The sequence below is a fragment of the Rattus norvegicus genome, chromosome 9 (genome assembly GCF_021556685.1).
Source record: "Rattus norvegicus strain SHRSP/BbbUtx chromosome 9, alternate assembly SHRSP_T2T, whole genome shotgun sequence".
NCBI classification, from domain to species: domain Eukaryota; kingdom Metazoa; phylum Chordata; class Mammalia; order Rodentia; family Muridae; genus Rattus; species Rattus norvegicus.
In genome coordinates this window covers 24015795-24040596 of record NC_141542.1, presented here as the reverse complement: position 1 = coordinate 24040596, position 24802 = coordinate 24015795, and the positions used below count along the sequence as shown (strand labels likewise).

General features: G+C 43.0%; 1 protein-coding gene across 3 annotated transcripts in view; it reads right to left on the bottom strand.

Moving 5' to 3' along the window:
* Positions 1-1479: 1479 nt before the first annotated feature.
* LOC148003553 (uncharacterized) overlaps positions 1480-24802 on the bottom strand; it is a 31349-nt gene continuing 8026 nt past the window's right edge. The window contains exons 2-7 of one of the 3 annotated variants that reach the window (XR_015629368.1): positions 18862-19021; positions 17405-17536; positions 16562-16745; positions 11822-12413; positions 6617-6713; positions 1480-1848 (exon numbers count right to left, since the gene is read on the bottom strand). Coding sequence is in view for 2 of the 3 variants with exons in the window: in XM_087568810.1 (XP_087424936.1) it covers positions 12408-12413; positions 16562-16745; positions 17405-17536; positions 18862-19021; positions 23102-23192 (573 nt within the window). In the remaining variant the exon portion in view is untranslated. Of the gene's footprint in view, positions 1849-6616; positions 6714-11609; positions 12414-16561; positions 16746-17404; positions 17537-18861; positions 19022-23101; positions 23370-24802 lie in introns of those variants that run through there. The other 2 variants (XM_087568810.1, XM_087568811.1) reach the window with 2 other exon arrangements.

Here is a 24802-nt window from a genome sequence, read left to right as displayed (position 1 = left end):
GGATTAGGGAAGTCCCTATTTTTGAGATGACAGGCCCAGCAAGGGATCCCACTGCATACAGGTTCCTATTCCCAAGGAAGTTGTTGCTGCAGAATCACAGCATGGGGGCAGCAGCACAGGATATCTCCCAGCTTTCTCTCCTGCACCTGCTGCAACTGTAATAAGGCTGTTTGTTTGTTTGTTTGTTTGTTTGCTTTTTATTGGAAATACCTAAAAACTGGTCAGAGTTAATACATGCCTTTAATACCAGCACCCACAAGGTATTTTTGTTTTTGCTTTTGTTTTTGTTTTATTTCATTTCATAATTTCTGTAATTGTTGTTAGGATTCTTATTGTTTTCTTTGGTAATTCCCTCTAGCTATTCACTCTGTACCTAGAATGTGAAGCCCATGCTCTGCATGGTCCTGTTATTCATGTTAAGGATTTTATTCTAACCACCGATGCCACAGATGAACACAATATTTACTTTCTAATCAGGGAAACAGGCATAAAGAGGAGAGCTATGTAGTTTGGTCTCAGGTAAGCAGGCAATCAGGAGTGTAGGATGGCTTCCCAATGTTTTGGATTAGGTAAGCTTCTGTTATTGAGATGAAAGGCCCTTGCTGAAACCTTCAGTTGAGTAACAGAGAGCCTGTAAAGACTGAAAGAGTGGTTGTGAAAGAGCGTACCCCAAAACGGGGAGCCGCGTCTCTCGCTCCGATCGCAGGGTGGGTTGCCCCCAGGAATCACGAGGAGCCATTCTTGATGTAACAGCAAGAGCTAGCTTTATTAACGAGATCCCAGGTCTTAGCGGGATCCCGGGTCGACACGTATCTCACACAGGAGACAGAGGAATCGACCCCGAGCTTCCAAACTCGGGGGTTTTTATAGGGGAGGTAAGGAGCATTCACGCGGTTACACATGATTGGTCAATTCAAAAGGTGCACGGTTACTTTCGGCGCGAAATGACATCAGCAAGGAGTATGTGTTATCTAGCAGCTCGGCAGGCAGGTAGGGTGGCTCATCTCACTCAGGGGGGTGAAGGAAGGGGAGGGGGTGGCTATGGATGGTCAGTGTCCTTGGGGCTGATAGCTGGTTTGGCAAGTCCTATCTCTGGCTCTCCCTCAGGCACGTCCGGCCCTGCACATCCGGACTCTGACAATGAGCAACCTTTATGAAACTCTAGTTCTACATTCCCCAATTCTTTTTTTTTTTTTTTTTTTTTTTGGTTAATAGTTCTAATCCTAGAACTTCATGGAGAACTCAGCTTCATCTAGCATAACAGCTTGGTATTGTTGTCTTAACATGAGGATTCTAATCTGGACACTATCCAAGCCTATCCACCAAGGTCATGACTAGCTTTTAGAACTTCTAAGCTTATACAGACTGTGATCCCTGAGGCACAGTCCCAAGAAGTGTTAGGAGTACTAACATATGCAATGTTACATCATTTGCAATAGAAATCAAGCCTATTTCCACACCTATCCCGATGGAACGAGGGCAAACATGAAATTCTTGTTTCTAAAGCACACTCCTCAAGTGAGCATTATAGCAACCTCCCAGTCAGTTTCTGATGTATCCACTTATCAGATGTGTAAGTCTAGGGAGCTTTTTGAAGATCTGAGTGTCCCTCTAGGTCTCAGCTCTCAGCCCCAACAGCTAGTATGTGGCTGGTGAGGGCTGAGAATTGACGGCTGTCAGGGTGGTCAGTAGCACCAGGTACAGTCCTTTCCAGCGATGCTCGAGTGTCTGGGCTCAGTGTAGCTGCTTCCGACCTGGAACTGATGAGATGTCTCAGGGGTCTCCGGGGCATAGGCTGCTGTCAGCTGTGAGCAGATTTCTTTCTGTATCACCTGTAGGTCTTTTAGCCTGGCACACAAATCATTATTACTATGGCACTATGACATGTTGGTTCAGTAACATCATCTAATACAGTCAGGGGGGCTGAGGCCCCATAAAAGATCTCAAAGGGGGTAAGGCTGAATCTGGAAGGGGTATTTCTTGCTCTGAAGAGAGCAAGAAGGAAGGAGTGCCACCCAGTCTGTGCCAGTCTCCATGGTCAATTTGGTCAGGGTCTCTTTTAGAGTTCTATTTATTTACCCTACCTGTCCTGAACTTTGAGGTCTGTAAATACAATGTAATTTCCAATCGACCTCTAAATACTTGGCCACACCCTGGCTTACCTTGGCAACGAAAGTAGGGCCGTTGTCTGACCAGATTACCTTGGGCATTCCAGACCTGGGGAAGATTTCTTCCAGTATCTTCTTGATGATTGCAGAGGCTGTCTCTCGTTTGGTGAGGAAAGCTTCTATCTATTCCTGAAAAAGTATCTACAAGCACTAGGAGATACTTGTGATTATATTTTTCTGGTTTTATCTCAATGAAGTTCACTTCGACTTTTCACTAAACTCTCTAGGTCTCTTTGCCCTGTTTGCTTGCTAAGCATTCACTTATTGTCATACCTTATACTTTCTACTGCCTCTCTGGCTAAAATCTTAAAGTCTATTACATACACTTAACTACTTGGACAAACTTTTTATCTCCTAAATGAGTCCATTTCTGTATTTGGTAAAGTGAGTCTTTTTTTGTTCTCTGGGGAGTATAGCTTTCCCCTCAAGTGCGTCATTGTCTTTTTTTTTTTTTTCGTTTAAGCAATTTGGGCCTTTTCTTCTGTTTTACATTCTAAGTGAGGCCATCCCTTAGTCCGATCCTAGTTCTCAGTGGCTGTCTCTTGCAGGCCTTCAACCAGGATAGGCTCCTGCATAGCCATTTCCCGAGCCACTTTATCTGCTTTGTTACTGCCCAATGCCACTGAATCTCTTCCCTCCTGATATCCTGAGCAATGAATAGTACTCACAGTTGTTGGCTTCACCAGGGTATCCAAGAGATGGCAAAGGCATCTGCGGCACTGATGTACTGGGGGGGTAGAGGTTCAGCCATCCCAGATGACATTGTGTTGTCCACCATGGCAGCACCCACTTATCTCTGACCTTCATGAAGAGAACTGTTCCCGTCTGTGGACAAGGTAGCCTCGGCTTTCAGCAGGGGTCAATCAGCCAGTCGCAGAGGTCTTTCCTCCACCCATGGGCTTCTGCCAGTACTTGACACTCGTGCTGTGGTGGCTCCAGGTCCGGATTGGGCAGCAAGGTGACCAGATTGTCCCCAACCGGTGGAGAATCTAGTCCATGGCAGCTGACCAGTGGTCCCATCTTTTGGGACACTCTATTCAAAGGCAGAACATCAGCCACTCTATCACAGTTTAAGTCCTGGATTGGGTGATAATTGTTAGTGCCCGGTTGGCAGGAGTGATGTGTTCCAGGCAGATCAGGACTAAGTCACACATCTCCCAGCATCAGGTACTGGTGCACTGAGACAGGTCTTAAGCTCCACATACACAGTCTGTAGATATGTATACACATGGCCTCACCCAGCCATTTCAGCCCACGCAAGCCATTTTGGAGAGCAATTTTCTCATGAGCAAGGGATAGGGGCAGTCAGGGATGACCATGAATTAGTGGGTGGGTTACCCGGCCCACGCCAAGGTCCACTGTTCTTCGGGCAGTCCATAAGTATTGTTCGTTGCCAGTAGCCCCTTGCACTCAAGGTCTTTGGATATTGGCCCACTGGGGGGCATAGGAGCACAGAGCATTGGGTCCCTGTATCCACACTTCCCTTCTATCTCTGTACATAGCCAGCACTCTAGGACCAAGAGGCTCTCCAGTGGCCCCTCTTGTTCTTCTTGGGCAGTCCCTGACCCAGTGTCCTTTTTTCTTCGTATTAGGCACACTGATCTTTAGCCAGGAATTCTCTTCTGTTGCCAGGTACTATCTTCCTAGGTTCCCTAACTACTGTGGCCAGTATATGTTCCTCTCTCGTCTTTTATCTCTCTTTAGCTCTCTAATTTCCTCTTCTTTTTGTCTCTTTTCTTCCCTAGCTTCCTGCTCTCTTTACCTCTTACTTTCTTTCTTTCTTTCTTTTTTTTCAGTCTCTCTGCATCTTCTTCTACAGCTATTAGGTGCTGTCCACTTTTCTGCACAGACCCTGAACCATGCATCAACTTATTTTCTCTGCAACTTACAATAACTCTCTCAGTGACTTAGCTTAACCCTTCAAGTTTCTGTAACTTTCTCTTCATATCTTTTCCTTATCTTAGCCAGATTGGTGGGGCATTTTCCAGCCCCTCAGAGACCCACCCTTGGAGCCTGGCGGCAGACCTGGCACTCCCTACCTTCAGGCGTCTGAAGGGAGCAGGAAGAAGTGAGGGCCTTCTATCCGTGTCTGGAACATTTTTTTTTTTTATAGCCTGTTGACAGCATTTCTGATCTTTTAGGCAGCTACGCACTAAGTGTCAAACCGGCTGAAACTCCGCCTTTAAGATTCCTTACTCCCAAGCAAAATTTAAATCTTCCTCTAGCTTATCTCAGCTGGCTGCGAGCACAAGCACAGATAAACCACTGTTTTAAAAATTAACTTTGGCTATCAACAAACACACTGCCACTAGAGCGGGGTCCATAAGATTAAGTTTCTTAGAACCATCTGATTTTACCTCCCAACAGAATTCCAGAGTATCCCCTTGCCCTAACATCCGTCCAATGGTCCACCTTCAAAGACAAAGGGGTTATCACAGTCAGCTCTTTTTGACTGCTAGTTGCCGGGTCCTCCCGACAAAGGCTGGCTCGAGGAACGTCTCTCACACGTCCCAGAGCCAGGACCCGACAAAGACTGGCTCGCGGAACGTCTCTCACGCGTCCCAGAGCCTGCGCGATTGGGGCGTCCCCCGGTGCGCTTTCTAAAAAGGAAAAAAGAAAGAAAAAGACTATTCGGAGTAGGAATCCTTCATCTACTCACAGGCGCCATTTCGGGGTGGGGAACCTTCTTCCACCCGTGCACAGGGCAGGAATCCTCCTTCTGCCCAGACAGTGCACTCTCAAGCTAGCTTTCTACGGGGTGGGGAACCTTCTTCCACCCGTGCACAGGGCAGGAAACCTTCTTCTGCCCAGACAGTGCACTAAGACTCTCATGCACAGGGCAGGAATCCTTCATCTGCCCAGACAGTGCACTAAGACCTTAAACCGGTACCGAAAAACACAGACTACAGGACTTAATTCACACACACTCACACACAGCAGCCGCTTTCCAGCACTCACACTAATGTACCTCCAAGTGGCATTCGGGGTTCCGGGGGGTCACGCTCCGATCCCGGACGAGCCCCCAAATGAAAGAGCGTACCCCAAAACGGGGAGCCGCGTCTCTCGCTCCGATCGCAGGGTGGGTTGCCCCCAGGAATCACGAGGAGCCATTCTTGATGTAACAGCAAGAGCTAGCTTTATTAACGAGATCCCAGGTCTTAGCGGGATCCCGGGTCGACACGTATCTCACACAGGAGACAGAGGAATCGACCCCGAGCTTCCAAACTCGGGGGTTTTTATAGGGGAGGTAAGGAGCATTCACGCGGTTACACATGATTGGTCAATTCAAAAGGTGCACGGTTACTTTCGGCGCGAAATGACATCAGCAAGGAGTATGTGTTATCTAGCAGCTCGGCAGGCAGGTAGGGTGGCTCATCTCACTCAGGGGGGTGAAGGAAGGGGAGGGGGTGGCTATGGATGGTCAGTGTCCTTGGGGCTGATAGCTGGTTTGGCAAGTCCTATCTCTGGCTCTCCCTCAGGCACGTCCGGCCCTGCACATCCGGACTCTGACAATGAGCAACCTTTATGAAACTCTAGTTCTACAGTTGCACCTTGAAGGTGAAGGCTGGCCCTTCAGTGCCTCTGCAGCCTGAGGCAGAGTAATTTTGGGAACACAAGAGCACTTGGCCAGAGATCATAGGGGACTGCATTTTGCTTGAGCCCTGAGACCTGGATGAGAGGAGGCCTCCACAGTCCTGATAAAGGGAAGCAGAGTCACATAGATGGGAGGGAACAATGGATCTGTGATCTACATGTTATCCACTTCATTTATCTTTGCTGTGTACATAGTATATGTAAACGACAAGGGCATCCTACTTTATCACATCTAGTCTCTCTAGATGTTAAAGCATGTGCAAGTGTAAACACAGTAGAGTTAGTTCAGCAATACATTGTGTCCCATTTTGTTAAAGACCTTTATTTTATTTCTATTTATGTATTTTTTCTTTTTCACTTTACGTTCTGCTCACTGACTACTGATACTTAATTACTCTCTCCCACAATCCTTCCCCAATTCTCCTGGCACAGTCTTCTCTGAGTGTATGAGGGCCAACTGTCTCACTACCTCCCTTCTTTTAACAAAGCCTTCCCTGGGGTCATTGGTGAGGATGCTGGTTTTGAATGCCTTGGACTTGGCTTTCTTCATGCTCCAGTTTGCTGGCTTTGAGAAGTTTGTGAAGAACTGTCTGTGAACTTGGTACTTCATCCAGATGGTAAACAAGAGGCAGTGGTTTTGTTAATATTTTTGAGAGTATATTTCAATCAAACCTCTCCTACTAATATCCTAACAATGACAAAGGTAATGGGAGGCTACACATCTATTTCATTAGTTTTTAGTTCTCCTCAGACCAGCAGTGTAGAAGCCCACAAAGCTGGCAAAGTGAAGTGAGGTCACGCAGGGGTCCTAAGAGCATAGTCCTACTTTCTTAGAGTAACTCCTAGGGACTTACCATATCCATACACCCGTAGCTCCATATGCACTGGACCCCAGTGAAGTGCTCAACATTCATTGCTTTTGCCACGCAGTTTGCCACAAATGTTAGAAATCTGAAAAGTTCAGCAAATTTGAAGGTGTGAGTAACTCCCAGTGACTGGAGTAAGCTCAAACAGTCTGTGACAACGAAGAAATGATTAAGTATCCAAGAGAGAAGACCCTCACCAGGATCGTAGTCCTATTCCAGTAAGAAAATTTAATAATAAGGATTCAGGTGAAAAGATAAATTAGGAGATCTAGGCCAAATATTTTATCCTCTGCCCTCAGGGTTGCAGCCATTCTATCAGCCTTTCCTGGCCTCTCACAGGATCAGAGTTCTCACCTGGAAGCAGGAATATCTTGAAGGCACATAATACATATCCACAGACGACTCTTTGGGTACAAACTGACAGGCAACTTCAAGGCTTAAAGTTATCTCTCTCTCTCTCTCTCTCTCTCTCTCTCTCTCTCTCTCTCTCTCTCTCAATCTCTCTCTCTCTCTCTCAGCTTGAGGCTGCACACACTCTCATTCTTTTGTGCACTCTGCCTTTTTTATTGCAGTTTTCTTTTCTCAAACTCCCACAATCATTCACACGTCTGTTCATTACCCTTTCATTCTCACACACAGTCTTCATACACACCTCATACCTATCTCACACACACCACATGCACTCTCCTTTCACGCACACACACAATCTTCATACACACCTCATACATATCTCACACACAGCACGTGCACTCTCCTGTCACGCACACACACAATCTTCATACACACCTCACATTCTCTCCTCACTCATTTTCAAATTCTCCTCTTATGCTCTCTCCCTGGCTCTCATATTTGTTCTTACATTTGCTCTGTGATTTACTCTCTCATTCACTCCCTCATGCACTCTCTCATTTACTCTTCACATGTTCTGTAGTTATTAATAATCCAAAAGCGGGTAGAAAAAAGAGCTTTTATAATCATTGCCAAATCAAATGCAAAGAATGACTAAATCCCACCAAGAACTAAGAATTACAACTGTTCCCCAAAGTTTCAGGCTTGCCCTATACCCAGGCCTGTGGCCAATATAATAATAATAATTGTAAACTTATCATGATTTAAACTTTAACCATTTACTTTTATACTTCAGAGTCCAAAGCTCTGAGGTCAGCTAATTGCATTTTCCTGTGACACTCTAATGATAAATGACATAGGCAAAACTGCCAGGCAGTGGCCAGAAAGAATCAAGGTAACCCTTAGCACACTAATTCCACTAGCGTTCTGTTCCTTGCACACAATGACTCTCATAAGGGTTCCAGTAGTTAGACTTAGTTTACTAGTATATTATTTTATATATTCTATACTTCCTTAACCAGTCTATAATATTATGTAAAACTTACTTCCTAACTTCAATAACTTTTTCCTTTCTTGGGGTCCCAATGTTGGCTCTAATTCATTTTCTCTCATTTTCTTCAAGCTGTCTTTGCAAGTAAAACCCAAATCTAGAACTACAATTCTGCAGTTATTACATTTTTTTCCAAGATGAGAATACACAGTATGCACCTGGGCCACTAGGGCTGTGCTGTGCTGTGCCCCTATGCATCAATTTCCAATTGTCTAAGAATCATAACATCAAGGAACATCTAGTTTCACAGAATTTACCAGAGCAGAAGGAGAAAGAAGTAGGAAAGTCAGATATAATACAATAATTGTGCACACCAAGGCCAACTGATAGGCAGTCACACACAAATGAAATCTATACAGCCGTTGTCCAGGGCTAAGGTTTGGAGAAATGGAAACAACCAGTTTTTACAAAAAGCTACTGCGGGCTACTGAGATGTCTCCATTGTATGTTGTCCCCAGTATTAGCCAGAACTCAGACAAAAAAGAGAGGTCAAAAGGATACAGATTGGAAAGGAAGAAGTAAAAATATCACTGTTGCAGAGGATAGGGTAGTATACATGGGACACCCCAAAAGTTACAACAGAGAACTCCTAAGCCTGATAAACAACTTCAGCAAAGTGGTTGGGTATAAAATTAACTCAAACAAATCAGTAGCCTTCCTCTACACAAAAGATAAACAAGCTGAGAAAGAAATTAGGGAAATGACACCTTACATAGTAGTCCCAAATCATATAAAAATACCTCAGTGTGACTTTTATCAAACAAGTGAAAGATCTGTGTGACAAGAACTTCATGATATGAAGAAAGAAATTGAAGAAGATCTCAGAAAATGGAAAGATCTCCCATGTTCATGGCTTGGCAGTATGAAGATAGTAAAAATGGCCATTTTCCCAAAGTGACCTACAGTTGCAATGCACTCTCCATCAAAATTCGATTCCAATTCTTCATAGGGTTAGACAGAACAATTTGCAAATTCATTTGGAATAACAAGTAATGCAGGATAGCTAAAACTATCCTCAACAATAAAAGGACTTCCCTGGGAATCACCATCCCTGAACTCAAGCAGTTTACAGAGCATTAGTGATAAAACTGTATGGTATTGGTACAGAGACAGGAAGATAGACCAGTGGAATAGAACTGCAGACCCAGAAATGAACCAGCACACCTATGGTCCCTTGATTTTTGACAAAGGAGACAAAAGCATCCAGTGGAAAAAGGATAGTATTTTTAGCAAAGGGTGCTGGTTCAATTGGAGGTCAGCATATGGAGGAGTACAAATCATCCCCTTCTTATTGCCCTGTGTAAAGCTTAAGTCCAGGTGGATCAAGGACCTCTACATCAAACCAGATCACTCAAACTAATAGAAGCAAAAGCAGGGAAGAATCTTGAACACATGGACACTGGAAAAAATTTCCTGAACAAAACACGAATGGCTTATGCTCTACGATCAAGAATAGACAAATGGGACCTCATAAAGCTACAAAGCTTCTGTAAGACAAAGGACACTGTGGTTAGGACAAAACAGCAACCAACAGATTGGGAAAAGACCTTTACTAATCCTACAACTGATAGAGGGCTAATATCCCAAATATACAAAGAACTCATGAAGTTGGACTGCAGAGAGACTAATAACCCTATTAAAAATTGCAGTTCAGCGCTAAACAAAGAATTTATAGCTGAGGAATATGGAGTGGCTGAGAAGCACCAAAAGAAATGTTCAACATCTTTAGTTATGTGGGAAATGCAAATCAAACAACCCTGAGATTCCACCTCACACCAGTCTGAATGGCTAAGATAAAACACTCAGGCGACAGAAGATGCTTGCACGGATGTCAGAAAGAGGAACATTCCTCCATTGTTGGTGAGATTGCAGACTGGTACAACCATTCTGGATATCAGTCTGGAGGTTCCTCAGAAAATTAGACATTGCACTAGCTGAGGACCCACCTATACCTCTCTTGCACATATACCGAAAAGATGATCCAACATACAACAGGGCACATGCTCCACCATGTTCATAGCAGCCTTATTTATAATAGTCAGAAAATGAAAAGATCCCAAATGCCCTTCAACAGAGGAATGGGAACAGAAAGTGTGGTACATCTACACAATGGAGTACTACAGAGATATCAAAAACAATGACTTCATGAAATTCATAGGCAAAGAGAATGAACCAGAAAGTATCATCCTGAGTGAGTTAACCCAATCACAAAAACACACACATGGTATGCACTCACTGATAAGTGGAATTTAGCCCAATTGCTCAAGTTCTCCAAGATTCACAGACCAAATGAAATTCAGGAAGGATGACCAAAATGCTGATTCTTCACTCCTTCCTTTAAGGAGAAGAAGAATCCCTATTGAAGGGGTAGGGAGGCAAAGTTTAGAACAGAGCCTGGAGGAATGGCCATTCAGAGTCTACCCCACGAGTGGCCTATACATATACAGCCTCAAACTAGATAAGGTGGATGAAGCTAAGAAGTGCAGGCTGATAGGAACTGGATATAGATGTCTCCTGAGAGGCATAGCCAGATCATGTCAAATACAATGGCAAATGCTAGCAGCAAACCTTATTGATCTGAGAACTGGACCTCAGTTGGAGGAATTACAGAAAGATTGAAAGAGCTGAAGGGACTTGCAACCCCATAAGGACAACCATGCCTGCCAAGCAGAGTTTCCAGAGACTAAACCAATACCAATCACTATACAGGGACTGTGCCATGGCTCCATCTGCATGTGTATCAGAGGATGGTCTTCTTGGGCACAAATGGAATGAGCAGCCCTTGGTCCTGCCTAGGCTGGGAAAGTGGATGGCTGGTGAAGGGAATACTTTTATAGCAGAGGTGGAGGGCAATGGTATTCAGACTTATTTCTGGAAAACAAGGAAGGAATAACATTTGAATTCGAAATGAAAAATATCCAACTAAAAATCAACAACAACAAAATGGTATTTTGAGCTTCGAATCAAAAAAAGCCACAGTCAGGAAACAGAGAATTGTATGCTTCTGGTTTTCTTCAAATATGCTCAGGGCCCAGGTAGGTTCTGGGCCCAGGCTGAACCAAGCAGGTTCCTGCCACTGACTTCTCTATTCCTGTTTCCAGAGGCATCATGCAGATTAATATTGGGCCAGAGATGTGGGCAGAGCTGGTCAGAAGTGGCTTTCTTTCCTGTGGTCTCAGGATTATCTGCATTCCTGGGTGTTCAGCATTTTCTGCCCCGGGATTTGGGTGCAGGATTCCCGATGGCTTTAAACTCCCTTATACCATGTTTATATGTCCTGGGAGGTGTTACAGAAAAATTAATGTTTATCCTATTAATTTGGTCAAAACTCTCATCGACAGAGTATAATTTAGAGGTAACTATATATTTGACAGCAAGCATACACAGTGGGTAATGTATGCATGATGAAGTTGAAATTCAGAGTTGGAAACACAGTGCACAGTGACTGTATAAATTCCTGTGAATCTCAGTCTGACTGGGAAGTGATTTGATGCCCAGTCCCCATGAGAATGCAGAGATCCATCCCTCCCTGATAGCTGTGGGACTTCAGATGTTGACACTAATGATCAATAAACAAGGTTCTTAAGAGTGAAGAGTTTGAGATTACTCCTTTATTGACCAGAATACATCCAATTTACTTGATAGTAACCAGATGCAGGTAGTCAATATATACAGTCTATATCTTTATCAAAATAGAAAAGCAAATGAAGAAAACAACAACAACAGATAAATAACAAATCTTCAAATGAATAGAAGGAAAACCAAATACCCAAACAATTAAAAATTAACCAAACCTTAAATAGAGGAATTGCACTAAGCATTTTTTGCTGCTCCTTTTGCAGAATAGACTTATAGCCTGTGGCTTGCCTTGGAGACATAGTAGACAAGCAGTTAGTGATGGTAATAATCTTTTCAAGAGGAGTGGAAGTAGGTCTGTTTTGTTGGCGTGGGGGTATTAAGGAAAAAGCCATCCAACACTGAGTAGAAATTATATTATAGACTTTGTCACAAAGTCTTTCCAATATTGTGAACTGATCTCCATGAAACTCTTCTGGATGACCCATCAGGACAAGTACAAATTTACATGTGCACAGTCTTTCTGGATGACCAGCAGCTCTTGATTGATGTGCATCAGCACTTCTCTGAGTCCCTCAAAAAGTGTACACTTGCTGGAGAGAGGCAAGGTGAAAATACAGCGTATTCAATCCAAAGAAATCAAACTACAGGAGGAAAATGCAGTCCACAGTTGCTATGGACATTACAAGTGAGATGCAATAGTGGTGTATTTGCTGTGCACACTTAGTTCTCCTCCTGTAGCTCTTCTCTCCAAGGGAGATCTTGTCCTGGACTGTGTCATGTTCGAGTTTCTGCTGGAGAATTTCAGACCTAGCAGAGCAAGGGAAAAAAAGGTTTAGTGAGTGGTTGTCAATTCGGCTCTCCCTCATACATCAGCTCTATTCAGTTGGACAATCCAGCATGACCTGTCAGCTGAGGTCAGTCCCTGCATCCCCAAGTGTCCTAGAGTACCTGCGCTTGGATTTATATCTCACCTTTCAAACTGTTAGAATTTGAACTGTGGACTATGCACTGTACTGGGATTAAGAGAAAAATGAGTATTTTTTTCCCACTAGTCCAGGTATATGACATTGAATAATAACATTGTAGCTATGTCTGAATCTGAGTTCAAGAGAGGTATGAGCAACCTAGAATACCATGTGGATTCCTTCTGGAGAACATGCCCAGAATTGAGGTGAAATTTCTGATTATGTTAGCACTGAAGGAACCCGTCTAGTTTCTATTTGTAACCACTGAGTCTGCAAATACACAGAGAAGCCATCTCACATCAAATCCATGGGAATTGCATAGATCCTGTAATCACTGAGAATGTGCTCCATGCAAATCTTCCCAGCGTACACATGGACATTAAAGGTGATTGTGATGTAGAAACAGAACAGCACCCCTGTAAGTCTATGGCTAGTGTAAGGCAATTTGTGAGAGGACAGAAGAGAAAATGTCCTCAGATCTTTCCGGAGAGATCACAGGAAGAAAGGAGTAGAACATAGCAAGAAATCCAGAGGATCATATATATTGTTTCATGGGCAAAATTCACATGAACTGTACCAGAACAATACTCTGAGTAGATCTTTAACTGCCTGAGGCTGAAATCCAGGTGGGGTGGTCATCCACCCAAAAAGGGTATTTATATAGGGAAGGATATTCAAATGGCTTCTTCCAGCCTGTGTTCCTACCTGAACATTAATGCTTAATGTAAATATTCCCCAGGATTCGCTGGAGGCATAAAAAAAATGTAGAGTGGGATATGTACATAGTGGCCAGAGCCTATAGACAGCTCAGTCAGTGATGTGCTGTCCTCCAATAAACCGTCATAGACTCAGGGTTCTTTTTCCATTAACAATCTGGCTTAGCAAGTCCCAAAGGCTGTGTAGAGCTGTCTTGTTGCTCAGCAAAGGATCATATATTGGTGGTGGACTAGACTCTTGTTCTTGTTCACTCTTTCAGACTTTCCCCAAAGTGTGCAACTTCTTCTAATTGGAGCTGTCTTTACCATAGCCTGAGTTACTTCATGCCCAAAGCTAGAATCATAGGAAATCTCCATAACCAGGATCCAAATCAACAAATTTTCTCCCCGTAATGTGATTGCTCCACAGATAATTTGAATAAGTAAGTAAAAGCTTGCATGGATTATCTCACACTGAATCAGAATCTATGGAAGGGCTCCATCGTATGGTACACTTTTACTCCTTGGCTGATGGACGTCTGGATAGATTCTCCTTCAAGGTTACTCTGGGACCACTACAACATTGATGCTCCCTAGTTGCAATGGCAATACCTACTCCTTGTTGTGGAATCACTGGGTTAACTAAAACTTCTGTTCCACTTTCTGAACATGGCTTCTCATAGGGCTACCTGTTCTTACACTGTCAGACCCATTTGAAGCTCATCATTTCTCCTAACCCATTGAGGCTGAAATTAACTGAGAGAAAATGATGTTGATTGACAGCACTTGCAGAATGCTACACAGATAACATAGAGGAGCGCTTTGGATTATCTGTGCACCTAAAGGGGTTCCTGAAACTGCCCTGTTCTTGCACCACAGCATAGCTATGGGGCTTTTTCTGGATGACGATACAATTCCAAGCAACTCAAATTCTCAATGAATAAAATCCAAGCCAAACTCCCAGGGGAAGTTGTAGTGTGCCAAGGTAGCTCGAAAGAAATGGTAGCAGGCAATGTGAAAAGAAACCTTGGAGAAGACACAGTGAGTGACATAACCTTCCAATGGGCTTTCACAATTCACAAAGAACAGAGAAGCAGAATAAACTCATGGATTTTTCTAGAGAAGCCTTGCCCTTACCTCCCAGTACTCCTTTCCTTTGATGTGCTCCAAAGGATTTCAATGCAGATCAGTAGTTTTGCCCCTAATCACTTGAAAATCTAACTTTACAGGTGTTTTTGTGTCCTCGTTTTGGGGGTTGCATTTCTAAAGGATTTTATTGTCCTGCTTCTACACCATAACAAAAAGGGACCTGCAAGCTCTAGGCCTGTACCATTTGTTACCCCTGTGAAACATGACTCACTTGAACATATTTCCACTCCTCCCCCAGACTTCACAAGATAATTCTGTTCTGAAATTTTTGGAAACAATAAATTAGTAATTTAAGTGTCCTTTTGCTGTACAGAGCTAGATGGAGATGCCAAATGACTGGGCAGCTCTATTTCATGTTTCATGGATGTAAAGTGAACGCTTAGAGTACTTTTCTCATGAAACTTGGAAATAGAGGGAAACACACGTTCACTACTGCAAACACACACACACACACACATATACCCACACACACCACACACACACACACACACACACACACACACACAAACACACACAAACACAGACACCCAGATACACACTCACATGCACAAATGAAAACTTTGCTCTTATGCAGCACATTTCCTGTTGAGTGAGGTATTAGTGGGAACAATGCTGTGTACAAGTCTCTTAGACTCAAGCAATATGTGCTGCCCTGACCTGTACTCATTTCCACTTCAGGAAACCTTTCTATGCAGATACTTGCTGGTTCGACAAGTAAGTTACATGTTTTGCACAGATAGCCTAAACAACACAACATCAAATCCCCAAGAGAGAAATTTCTAGGAAAAGACTCCATCAAGCTCTATGCTGACTCATCATAGGCCCCTCACTAAAACTACCCTGTTTCCTTCATAGAAGTCTTTGGAAGCACCAGAGAAGACAGTAACTCATGGTCAGTTCCGAGGAACATTTGATCACATTAGAGTTCCTGTGATATAAAAACAACCTCAATGTCAGTCAGTAAAAGGCTAAATAAATAACATACAGTGAATTTTCTGAAATGCAGCACTGTGTACAATATTGAGAGGGAATCTATCCTGAAAGAATGCAGTGCCCATGATATAGTCAGCAAAGCAATGTCAGCAGAGGGTTGCACTCTAGGATTCCATGCAATATCATGGTGAAGCCAATAAGACAATACAGAATCTTCCCGGGGGATAACTCTGTTCAGGTAAAGTAAAGAAATCTAATCCTTATTTTTAAAATAGCTAAATGGTTTAAGAATGTGTTGAGACAAATAAGAGAGGGGGCTCCACTTGGAACTGGATGAATGATGCAAAGACTGCTGGCCAGCACAAAACAGGAAGCTTCATGTTTGTTGAGAGACCTAGGCTTAAAGGACTAAGTTAGATAATGACTGGACAAAACTGCATGTCATGAACTGGCCTCCCCGCGTGCTCCCTAAGATGCAGGTCAGCACAGCAATGCACCTTTCTTGGTGAGAATTGGGGGTACATACGGATAACTTTGTTCTTGAAGTCTCAAGTCTCTCATGCCAACCCTCAGCCTTTGAGAAACCTTTTCCACATCCTTGCTCTTCTAACCAGCTTCAGGTTGTAAGGCCCAGTTATGAACTCTCAGGGGCACTCAAATAAGACAGGATTGACATACTGATACACAGGCTCTGTAGTTACCCAAGATCTATGAAGCATGAAGTCACCATCTTCATATACAGGGACATGAGGGGAGGAAGAACAAAAGCCACCACAAATGACAATGAGAACCATTTCTTTGGCATTTCCACCAGGCTCTCCTCCTTGACAACTACTTACTTCCTGAGTCTCACACGATCCTGAAAATAAAATGAGCTCCAGGCTTTTGCTTCATCCCTCAAAGCCCTGTTCTAGTCTAAAGAGGGGCTCCCACATAGCACCCTCCATACATAATGGCATGTAGTGCTGTGCTGTGTGATCAACCTATCTCCCTTAATGAAGTGCAGATTCTCGAAGAGGAGGAGCATTTGCTTTCCAACATGCAGTTTCTTGAAAAGGGGCTATCTCCACAGAAAGCCTTGTAAACCATCACATGAATGAACACTTGGATGAGACCTAGGTCAGGACATGGATCAGTCAATAGACAGTTACATTGGTTTGTCTATGATTATGGTAAGACATGAGGACAACCTGACCCTGAGGCCTAACCCTACCTGCTGTTGCTTGGCTCTGGGGTCACAGATGTTCATTCCGGCCTCTTCACAGAACCTCTTTGTCTCCACAGAGGATGCTGGCAGTTCAGTCTGCTCCACCAGCAGTTCTCTCTTCTCATTCAGCAAAATCTGTATATTGTTCTCCAATTGAGCTTGTTCACGCAGGAGCTGGGATTGCCTGATGCTGAACCACAAACAAAAAATGGTAAACCCAGCCAGCTTCTATTTGCCTGTCACTCCTGCAAGTCCAATCATCCCTTCAAGGGCCCTCATCCCCAGAAATCACCAGAATAGAGCCACACTATGCAGGTTAGCACCAATTAGAGGAGGTCAAATCCAGAGGATACATTCCTTGTGAATCAAAGTACTTCTGAAAATCCTGACACTAAGACGGTTTATATAAATCAAGGAAGAAGAGATGGTCCATATGGGTGCTTATATGTCCATAGTATGCTGAAAACATCTTCACGTTGTGGGGAAATCCCCTCTGAGGGGTGGTTGAAGATCCAATAGCTGTATAATCTTTCCATGTGTTTCTCATGGATCATAGACATCCTGTCAGAGTTCTAGAGATTCAGAGTTGATTGATATTCCCATTATGGTGCAAACCTTTTCTATCTAGAGGATCTTTAATGGGGAAAATAACAATTGGAGGGTCTTCTACACCCTTCACATGTAGGACAACTGAGTCCAAGAGCTACAAATCTAAGACCCTTGCCAGGAGGCAGGCTTCTTTTTAAGAGTCAGACACTACAGAACCAGAGCCCTGACTTTTGATAAAGTCATACAGGACAGAAGCATTCCCTGCCTAGTGCTGGGTTCTCATCTCTGTCAGCGACTCACCGGTAGGAACTGTTCACTTGTATGAGCTCCTTGTACCTCTCCATGGCATCACTTATTGAGTTGGTCATCATTTGCATAGCCATCATTCTCATCTCATGTTCGGATTGAAGGACTGGCAATTCGACATCCAGCCTGGGTTAGGTCATGGCCAAAGGAACAAATAACATTTTGAACTCATGATTTCAGAATTAGGTGAAATGTAAATAAAAAATATATAATAAAACAGTTCAAATTCAAGGAATGGTGGAAGGGAAGAAAGTGGCAAACTCAAAAACCAGACCAAAACCCAAGAGTGAGACACAATCCACAGAAAATATTTCCATGTACATAAGCAAACATTTGTTTTGATATAAGGACTCCTTGGAATCTTGGGGAGATATGGTTCTGCAAAGACTCACTATATAGGAGAGGGCAGAGCCTGAGAGCTGCCTGTTTGGGAATAACAACGGTCAAGACCACAGTGACCATTTCTAGGTCACAATGAACAATCCCTGGATAGTTAAAAAAATAAAAAACTAAAGATCAAAGCAGGTGAAACAAATTAGGTAAAATCAGACTGTTCTCTCGATTACTTAAACTCAGTATGTACCACATACTTGCTCCTTCAAAGTATTTGTACTGCTTAAGTTTATTATCCTGGGCACAGGACAACAGAGCCAAGGGACCAATTGGAGGGACCTGAGCTTCAAGAGCTGGCCAGGTGAGCATGATGGAATTGACTAGTTCAGGAAGAAGATTCCTCCAGTCTGTGCCACAGCTTTGGGCCCAAGAGAAAGCTGTGATGACATTTCTCTTGTTTTGAATACTCAATCCTTGGTTTCTATTGTTACATGAATTCTCAGAGGGCATAAATATGTTTGACAGGGAAGAGGATTTATAGCACCTCCTCCCCTCAGGAGAGTCCTGTGTGCCACCAAGGTATACAGAAGGAGCAAAGTGCTCTGTAGATCAATGTGGGCCTCCACGTACTCATCACTATCATGACCTGCAAACTGTCCATCACACAAATTCTCAGACCCCATCAAAGGTCCCAGACGTCCTGATCCTGAGTAAAACACCAACAAATACATCCACATATATACATACCAACCCATATCCAAAAACATTTAGAATGCCAACTACATCCATGGAGGTGCCATAGAATCAGTGTATAATGAACAAATTCAGAGGAAAAGAGTGATGACCTGCAGGCATTTCATTCACACACACACTTGCAGTAAGTGTGACCAGGTCCTTCCAGCTGTTGACAGAACCAATGCATCTCCAACCACCTCAGGCTCAACTACAAAACAGTTAACCCCAAACACACAGCACCTAGCTTATCTCACAAGCTAATGCATGCCAAGTCTCCTTAAAATCCAGGATGAGAGGTGAAACTCTCTCGTGCTATGAGGAAATCTTGGGTTAGCAGAGAGAGAGCACAAGACAGTGAACAGGTTACTGGGCATAATGATTACCTGTGGTCCCAATCATCATAGATATAAAGGTCCAGGATTTGGTAAAGTTCATCCCTCTCGAATTGACACTTCTGGATTTCAAATTTGAGTTCCTCCAGTTCCTTTAGACACTCCACTTGCTGACTTATGACACTTTGGGATGATGCCTTCCTACCAAAACCTGTAGATAGATAAACCCAAGTTAATTTGCATATTTGATGGCCCATGGGAGGAAAAGACCATTCTGAATACCAAAAGGCAGTTGAGGAAGATGAAATGGTAGACTGGGTGAATCCCAAAAAGAGCAGAAAAGCTATTTTGAAGCTGGACTTTAAGCTATGACCCTCTTCCCAACCTCTAATGCCATACACATGCCACACTCACTATTATAGGACCCCTGGCACTGAAAGTTATAACCTGACTGAGACATAAACATCTGGGATAATGTTATCTCATATCAGATGTGGTGCAGTTAATCCTGGAGTTCATAATGCTTAGCTCCATCAAGCTCTAATCATCTATGTTCCAGCCCAAAGTGTCTGAGAACTCAATTCATGACTAGGGGTGCATCCTTCCTTGTTCTCACCATAGAGACTTATGTAACCTACAGTAATCTAGAGGATGAAGTTCTTCAACTCCCAACCATGGATGGTCAAATTGTTAATCTCACAGTGCCTCCTCCTGCCATTCATTGACATTCACAGTTAAAAAACTTCAAGAAAAGACACTGAAGGCTTACCACTTTATGTCTTTCTCTCAAATTTAAGATTAGGAACTCCTGACTCTTGGTTTGCCTTTGAGAAATCCCAAGGCTCCTGCTTGTAAGGCCTAGCCTTGGAAGGCACATCTCAAACCTATCTCCTTGAGGATGTTCCCCAACTCTGCCCAGGACTCACCAAGCCTTCCCCAGAATGATTTCCTCCTTCCTGTTTCACTAGAGAGGGGGTCAGCTTCCCTCTGACCTGGTATGGTCTCTCCTTGATCTCCCCTTTCCTTCCGAAATAGCCTGAGCAGCTGGCGAAACATGCCTGCTTGTGAACCCAAAGGGAACTGAAGAAAGATCCCAAAGGCAGTTGGTGTCACCACAACACTGGTGACATCACAGAAGATTCTAGGGATCTCTTAGATACAATAGATTGCCCAGTGAAGTGCTTACTGGTGATGTCACTGGAAAGTTCTATGGCCTACCTACTAACCAGCTCTCCCCAAACTAATGATTTTCTGTGGGGACCCTTTCGTCCAGTCTCTCATGTGTCGCTGGGAATACCATTTGGCAACTTCTATTTCAAAGCTAGATATTTCTCTCTGCTTCATTAGAAGTCAACAATGCTTTTGCTGGGGAGGGTTGCTTACAACCCTGAATTTGAGAGCAGATTTTTCTTAGCACCCAAATCTCTAGGGACCAAGGAGGAGGGAGACTTTACTTAAAAGTAAATCTACTACTTGAGACAATGCATGTGACACACATTTCCATTCCTAAGCTTTTCCCTTTTTCTGGAGGCCAATATATTTCTTCTATACCTCTGAGTGTATAAAACCTGGAAATATTTGCTTACTGTGCAGTCCTTGACAGCCGACATTGTTTCCATTTACATATCCATGTATTTCACAAAATCAATGGTCTATAATCCTATTTTTTTGCAATAAAAACTCCTTTTCCATGGGAACATAGTGATCAACTACAGGGCATATATAAAAGAATAAGTTTCTGTCCCTTTTATATATTATTTAGGATATCTTCCTTTTCTCAAATATAACAAGACAATTAAATTGGACATCAGTGAGCAAATGTCAACCTGGACCATGTGTTACTACATTGTAACTACGTAGCCATCACTTTTACAATATCATTCTTCCTGAATAGCCAAGTCCAGGCATGAGAATATTGGGGGCTGCACCATGATCTTTTACTTCTTGCAAACATAACAATCAGGAGGACGGGAAGGGAGTGGAATGGCGTGAGGTCAGGTTGAAGCTCAATTTTAATGGGTCCATAAGTTCTGGAGGGTGTCCATTTGGCATTGTGATATGTGGATTCTGTCTTCTTATCCTAGGTTTTATAATCCCACCTGAATGTGTGCTATAATGCCACCCAACCTCACAGATGTAAGAGTGAAAATCATGTATGACGTTTCTGGGAAGAACTCTGCCTTTTACTACCATCTGGAGTTATACAACATCACTATACAAAGCTCAGAAGAGAGGGGTGCAGATGTGCGGGCCTTAGAAGTTGAGGATCTTTTCTTCTGATTAAGCCACTTGTTTTTCCTATGTAATTTTTCCCTTGCTCTTTTACTAATGGTGGCTGACTTCTTTCCTGGCCTGAGGTAAACTGGAGTCCAATCTTGTGGATTACTGAACCTTCTATTTTTGAGATGACAGGCCCACCAAGGGTCCTACTGCATACAGAAGGTGTGAATAATTCTCAGGGTATGGAGTAAGTTAAAAACGTCTGTGACAACAAAGAACTGATTAAGAAAACAAGAGCCCAGCTGCTCATCAAGATCACAGTTGTATGATAGTAAGAAAATGTGAATAGGCATCAGGTGAAAAGATAAATTAATTAGGAGGTCATAGGCCTAGAAGGGTTATCCTTTGCTCTCAGTGGAGCTGCCCTTCTTTCTGCCATTCCTCGCCCTCTGCCACAGGACCAGAGACTTCCCCAGACAACTGGCTGGCCTTGCCAAAGACCTGGCAGGGCTTCTCCCTGCAGAATAGGACATGTAGAGTCCATGAGGACTCACCAAGAGGTCTCCTCCACACAGGTTCCTTGTTGTCAAAGGGAAATGTTCCTGCAGAATCCTGCCATGGCAGCAGGAATTTCAACCTGGCTGCTCTTGGTCCAGCTCACTGGGTGCAGGCCTGAGGCCCAGGGGTATCTGGGGAAAGAAGCAGCACGCACTACCTCACAGCTCTCTCTTTGTTGGATGCAACTGCTAGGACTGTGATAGGATTTTTGTTTCTTTGTGTGTTTATTAGAAATACCTACAAAGCTGATTAAAGTTGTAACATGCCTTCATACCCAGAATGCAGAATGTTTTTAAATCATTGTTGTTCCTGTTTTATGTTTGGATTTTGTTCTTTAATCCCCCAGGAAATTTCCCTGTGCTTAGAATGTTAAGCACATGCTCTGGAGGGATCGATTATTCAAGTTAGGCAAAGCTTTTGTTCTCACCATCACTCCACAGATGATGCCATTACTTACTTTCAAATAAGAAAACAGTCATAGAAAAGTAAATTAACCTGTAAGATATCACAGAAGAAACACATCATGATTGTGGAATGGTAACCCAGTATTTTGTATTTCCTAAGTTATTTTTATTTTAAACTTTTTTATTGGATTTTTTGGGGTACATTTCATTTTTTTTAAATCTTTAAAGGTATCTTTTATTCCTCTCCTCCCATTTACAAGGTGGAATTTCACCTGTGATTGTTAGTCCAGATAGTTTGGTCAATGGCTTAGATATCACCTTGGCCTAGTTTCCTTGGCATAAGCTGAGTTAGAAGCAGACTCAAAGATTCAGGACCAACAAATAATGAATTCCACTACATCTGGATCCCCAGCCTCACAGCCAGGAAGGGACTGGATTTCCATTCACTATTTAAAAAGATGCAGTTCATTAACATGTAAAAAAATTTCTCAAGTATATTAAAGTGTTTACCATGATCATACAGTTTTTCAAATACCTGGCATTCATCTTTTTCCAAATCCTAAAATTTCTTTCTTATTCACATTTTTTGATTATTTTTTGGCATTAGTATCATTTTTTTAAATTTTAGTTTTTTTAATAGATATATATGTTTTATTCAAACGTTATTCCCTTTCCCAGCTTTTGGTCCATAAACCCCCCTGCCGTGCCCTCTCCCATATATATGATCCCCCAATCCACGCCACTTAGAAACCCCTTCCCGGATATTTCCCTGCACTCAGGGTCCAACCTTGTTAAGAACAAGGGCTTCCCCTTCCACAGGTGCCCCAACAAGGATATTCTCTCCAACATATGCAGTTGGACCCCTGGGTCAGTCCACGTATAGTCTTTTGCTAGTGGTTTATTTGGTTGGCATTGCTGTTCTTATGGGGTTGCAAGCCCTTCAGCTCTTTGAATCCTTCCTCTAATTCCCATAAATGGCGTCCTGCTCTCAGTTCACTAGTTTACTGCCAGCACTGACCTCTTTATTTGAAATGCTCTGCATGTGTCTCTCAGGGGAGATGTATATCCAGTCCCTTTCAGTAAGCACTTTTTAGCTTCATCAATCTTACCTAGTTTTGGTGGCTGTATATACATGGGCCACATGTGGGGCAGGCTCTGAATGGCTGTTCCTTCAGGCTCTGCTTTAGATTTGGCCTCCATATCCCCTCCTATGGATACTTTTGTTCCCCATTTTAAGAAGGTGTGGGAACATCTGCACTTTGGTCATCCATTTCTTGAGTTTCCTGAGATCTGTAGATTGCATCTTGGGTAATTTGAGGTTTTGGTCAATATCCACTTATCAATGAGTACATACTGTCAATGAGGGGTGCTGAGAATCTGGAAGAGAATGGGGGAGAAGAGACGTGACGAAGGACTCCAAGACAAGAGTATGATCAAGGCGACAATTTTATTTTTCCCCAAGGCTGAATTTGTACCATAAAAAGGGTAACAGAGAGAGGAGAGAAGTAAAAAACAATTACCCACGCCAAGGACACAATATTCATGTGGTCAGGGAATCGGCTGATGTTGACAGGTTGTCAGAAAGTTCACAGGTTTGTCATATCTATTAGTCAGCAGGATGTTGGTTTTTCAGAAAGGTTACAGGTCATGACATTGGGTATCTTAACGTCACACGTTATCATATGATTATTCATCTTGACCACCACATTTGTATTAGTCTTCTGCAGCTGGCTGGGGATTTTCCATGAACCCAGTCATACTTAATGCTAAGCATAATAATAACATCAATAATGGAGGGCTTCAAGGCCATCGCTACCAAGAGCATACCAAGTGTGTTTTTCTGTGATTGGATTACCTCACTGTGGATGATATTTTCTAGTTTTTTCCATTTGCCTATGAATTGAACGTAGTCATTGTTTTTGATAGCTGAGTGGTACTCCATTGTGTAGATGTACCACATTTTTCGAATCCATTCCTCTGTTGAAGGGCATCTGGGTTCACTTCAGGTTCTGGCTATTATGAATAAGGCTGCTATAAACTCAGTGGATCATATGTGTTTGTTTTATGTTGGAGTATCTTTTGGGTATATGCCCAGGACAGGTATAGCTGTGTGCTCAGGTAGTGCAATGTCCAATTTTCTGAGGAACCTTCCGACTGATTTCCAGAGTGCTTGTACCAGTTTGCCATCCCAGCAACAATGGAGGAGTGTTCCTCTTTCTCCACATCCTCACCAGCATCTGTTGTCACATGAGTTTTTGATCTTAGCCATCCTGACTGGTGTGAGGTGGATTCTCAGCCTGTTTTGATTTGCATTTCCCAGATGACTAAGGATGTTGAGCATTTCTTTAGGTGCTTTTCAGGTATTCGATATTCCTCAGCTGAGAATGTTTTCTTTAGCTCTGTACCCCATTTCTTAACAGGGTTGTTTGGCTCTCTGTATTCTGACTTCTTGTGTTTTGTGTATACTTTGGATATTAGCCCTCTATCAGATGCTGGATTGGTAAAGATTCTTTCCCAATCTGTTGGTTGCCTTTTTGTCTGAATGACACTGTCCTTTGCCTTACAGAAGCTTTTCAGTTTTATGAGGTTCCCCCATTTGTCGATTCTTGATCTTAAAGCATAAGCCATTGGTATTTTGTTCAGGAAATTTTCCTTAGTTCTTATGTCTTCGGGACCCTTCCCTAATTTTATCTATTACTTGTAGTGTATCTGGTTTGATGTGGAGGTCCTTGATCCACTTGGACTTAAGGTTTGTACAGGGTAATAAGGATGGGTCAACTTGCACTCTTCTACCTGCTGACCTCCAGTTG